Below are 3,367 nucleotides of genomic sequence, written 5' to 3'. Positions count from 1 at the left end.
CATCAACCCTCCTGCCCCCCACCGCGCCCCCAGGCCCTGGCCTACTTTCCGTACCCGGAAGAGCGCTCCACAATCAACACCCTGGCGCTCGCAGCGCAGCTGGCAAGCCAGACCCTGCCGCATGCACAACAGCAGCAGCAGCAGCCGCAGCCGCAGCAGCCGCAGCAGCCGCAGCCGCAGCAGCAGCCGCCGACCGACACGCAGTGGGTGCGGGTGTATGCGCACCCGCTGTGCAGCCTGGTACTGGAGGTGCTGGCGGCCTGGATGCCGGAGCCAACGGCCGCCCAATTTATCACATTTCATAAGGTGAGGGCGCAGCCGGGCCGCGTAAAGGGCGCGGCGCAGCCGCCGAGTCTCACGTTGGCGGCCGTCGGATCCACGCGCACTGTGTGCCTTGCGTGGGCGCTGACAACCCGGTGATGTCATCATTCCTCTGACTTTGGCGCGTCAGCAGGCAGTCTAACGACCGCATTCTTGCTTTAAGCTAGCGAGCAGCCGGGGGAGCGCAGGCTGTCGACCCAGTGGGCGACCACAGTACTGGGTTGGTGTCGCCGGGGGTCCGCCCCATGCACCCGCCACTCGCACGCCGAGATCACCCTTGTTCCTCCGCCGCGCCCCCACCTCCGGTCGCTCCAGCGCCAGCGGCGCCAGCTGGCGCACCTGCTGCCGGCGGCGCGAGAGGAGCTGCAGATGGAAGTGCAGCGGGCGGCTGCCGAGCGGGAGCGCGCGGAGCAGTGGGAACCGTTCCGCCGGCAGAGCAGCAGCAGCCACGCCGCTGCCGCGGCGGCCGGCGCCGCGGGTGGCCGCGGCCGGCTGCGGCGCGGGGCGGGCAAGGTGGGGGTGAACGGGCCGGAGGAGGACGGGAATGATAAGGGGAGGGTGCGGCGGCAGCAGCAGCAGGAGGAGCTGTGGGCGGGGCTGCAGGAAATTGGAGAGGACCCGGATGCCGCCATTGACGAGGACGAGCGGCTGGCATGGGTCGTGGAGATGGGTGAGGGGCCCCACGAGTGGGAGGAGGGGCAGAACATCCAGGGGGAGGGGGGTGAGTCGCGGCTTGGGGAGCCGCACGAGCACGAACAGTGTGCAATTGGTGGAGGCACGGCGGCTAGCACAGGCGGCGGCCGGTGACGCCCGCAACGAGCGGTACCGACTGCCGCATTGCATATTGTTTGTCATGCAACATTCGCCCTTTGAAACATGAGGGTGCAATTCAAGATGTGCAGGTGTGTAGGCTGTCTTCCGCCATGCCGTGCGATGGCGTGACCACTGTAAAGCTGATCATGGCGCTAGGCCAGCTGTCAAGGATGCTCACACCATGCAAAGCCTCCTTCAAGCCAAATCAATTACCTTGGTGCTTGGGAATGCAGTGCACCGCCGACGCTGTGCGCTGGCAAGTTGACGCATTAACATTTTCATCAAATCCACGCCAGCAGCCAAGTTTGGCAGGGCCGTTTGTGGGCTCAAGCTTTTGATGACCAGCTGGGTCAAAAGTTTGTATGTGTCAAGATTCAGTCATAAGAAGCAGTATAAGCAATGAGTGCAAGGCCAAAGTGGAAAGCAGGCCAATGCATATCGTCCTTCGTTGGGCTTGTTGGGGGTTCTTGAGTGAAAGTTGAGCAGTGATCTGACGAAATCCTGCGCTGTCACAATCTATGGTGCTGATTGTGGCTCTCTATGCATGTTGACACATGTATATCCTCTGTTAGCGCTAGAGCAGTGCGCACAATGTCACTCAGCAACCACCTTCACTGGTGCAGTGGCCATGGCAGCCCCCGCCAACTGCCCCGAGCGAGGAGCCGTCGCCCTTTGATAGACCACTTGCCCGCGGGGCCGACGCCCGCGCCGCCGCCATTGCCGTCACCGTCGCCGCCGCCGCTGCCGCCTGCGGCCGAGCCTGCGGGCACGAGCGCCCCGCTGCCGCCGCCTGACGCCTGCGCATCATCCGCCACCGCGTCCGCGCCGGTCGAGGCGTTCGCGGACGCTGGCTTCCACTGTGAGCAGTGATAAGCGCGTGACGGCATGTTTTGGTGCAGGTGGAGGCGGCCGGCACATGGATTGCCTGCATGAATGCTAGGTCAACTCTCCCGTGCTTGGGTTAACCACCCTCAACCCTCAACCTAGGACAACAGCCAAATGCTTGATTTGCAGCTGTGAATTATGCCACCCCAGCTGCTGTCCATCCCAACCGTGGCTGCAGCCGTAACAAACCATGCCCCGAGAGACGTGTTCGCCGCCACTACTGGGAAGCCACCCACCCATGTCGTGACGTTGGGGTTTGGCACGAACACCTCCAGCACCGGCTTGCCCCGCTGCCCGCGCGGCAGGCTGTGCAGGCTCGTGCCGAACCAGGTCGGCACCGCGTCCCCGTAGTGCGCGACCGCGCCGACCCGCATGCTGTCCTCCCCAAACTCCGCCAGGCAGTACACGTTGTACCAGGCGGCCCCGCAGTTGTACATCGGTACGCTCGTGTTGGGGTACCGCCCGACGAGGCCCCACGGGCGGATGTGCACGTGGCCGTAGAATATCGCGACCACGTTGCTGTTCTCCACCAGGCGGCTGAACGTCGGGTCGTAGGCCAGCTGCAGCTCCTTGTGCGCGTGCAGCAGCAGCACGACGCGGCGCCCAGCGGCGGTCGCCATGGCGAGCTCCCGCGCCAGCCAGCCCATGGAGCCCGCGATCCCGATCTCCCGCGCCTCGTACCGCGGGCTGTGCTGCAGTACGATGAAATAGTAACGCCCGTAGCCGAACGAGTACGACATGGACCCGATGTCCAGGCTGGTGACGTTGGACTTTGGCAGTCCGGCCCAGTGTGAGGAGGGGCAGTCCGGGGAGAGCGCGGAGCGCATCATCGCGACGGCCCACTTGGGGCAGAAGCTGCTGTCCACGGCCTTCTCGCTGCAGTGGCCGACGTTGTTCACGTAGTCATGGTTCTGGCGCAGAGGGGGGGGGGTGCGGCAGGACGCATGAGAAAACTGATGGATAGTACAGTGTGTGCAGCAAGGGGTGGGTGTTGCTGGGTAGGGGACTGTGATCACGTGCACGGCAAGCAGGAGCTGGCGGGGTCGGGGAGGGAGGGGGGTGCTTCAGCCACCCGCTGGCGGCCTCAGACGTACCCTGTGCCCAGAGGATACGGATGTGAACCCGCACTGCCGGCTGCACAAAGCGCGCCTGCTTGACGCAACGCCGCCACCCCCAGGCGCGGCCACGCGGCAGCGAGGCCAGCCCGGCAGCCGCTGCCCCGAGCCAGGCGCCCCTCACACATCCCAAGTGCCGCCCCGCCGCACCCACCCCGAGCATCAGCCAGGTCGGGAACCGCACGCGGTCGTCGGGCGCGGCCCGCGGATAGGAGGGGTCATAAAAGTGGCGG

At 65.5% G+C, this 3,367-nt stretch overlaps 2 protein-coding genes across 2 annotated transcripts in view; one reads left to right on the top strand and one right to left on the bottom strand.

Moving 5' to 3' along the window:
- Positions 1 to 636: 636 nt before the first annotated feature.
- On the top strand, positions 637 to 1,128 carry MNEG_3610 (hypothetical protein; the record flags this gene model as incomplete). Its single annotated transcript, XM_014047920.1, has 1 exon — positions 637 to 1,128. A coding segment is annotated over one exon (492 nt), but the record flags the coding sequence as incomplete, so codon positions are not given.
- Positions 1,129 to 1,745: 617 nt separating this feature from the next.
- The window catches only part of MNEG_3609 (hypothetical protein), a gene marked incomplete at both ends in the record, with an annotated part of 2,217 nt that continues 595 nt past the window's right edge, over positions 1,746 to 3,367 (bottom strand). The window contains 2 exons of the mRNA XM_014047919.1: positions 1,746 to 1,991; positions 2,256 to 2,930. Of these exons, the coding sequence (XP_013903373.1) occupies positions 1,746 to 1,991; positions 2,256 to 2,930 (921 nt within the window). The remainder of the gene's footprint in view (positions 1,992 to 2,255; positions 2,931 to 3,367) is intronic.

Source organism: Monoraphidium neglectum (assembly GCF_000611645.1).
Source record: "Monoraphidium neglectum strain SAG 48.87 unplaced genomic scaffold scaffold00460, whole genome shotgun sequence".
NCBI classification, from domain to species: Eukaryota; Viridiplantae; Chlorophyta; class Chlorophyceae; order Sphaeropleales; family Selenastraceae; genus Monoraphidium; species Monoraphidium neglectum.
The sequence above is the reverse complement of the archived record's forward strand: the minus strand, read 5'-3'. Positions and strand labels throughout refer to the sequence as shown.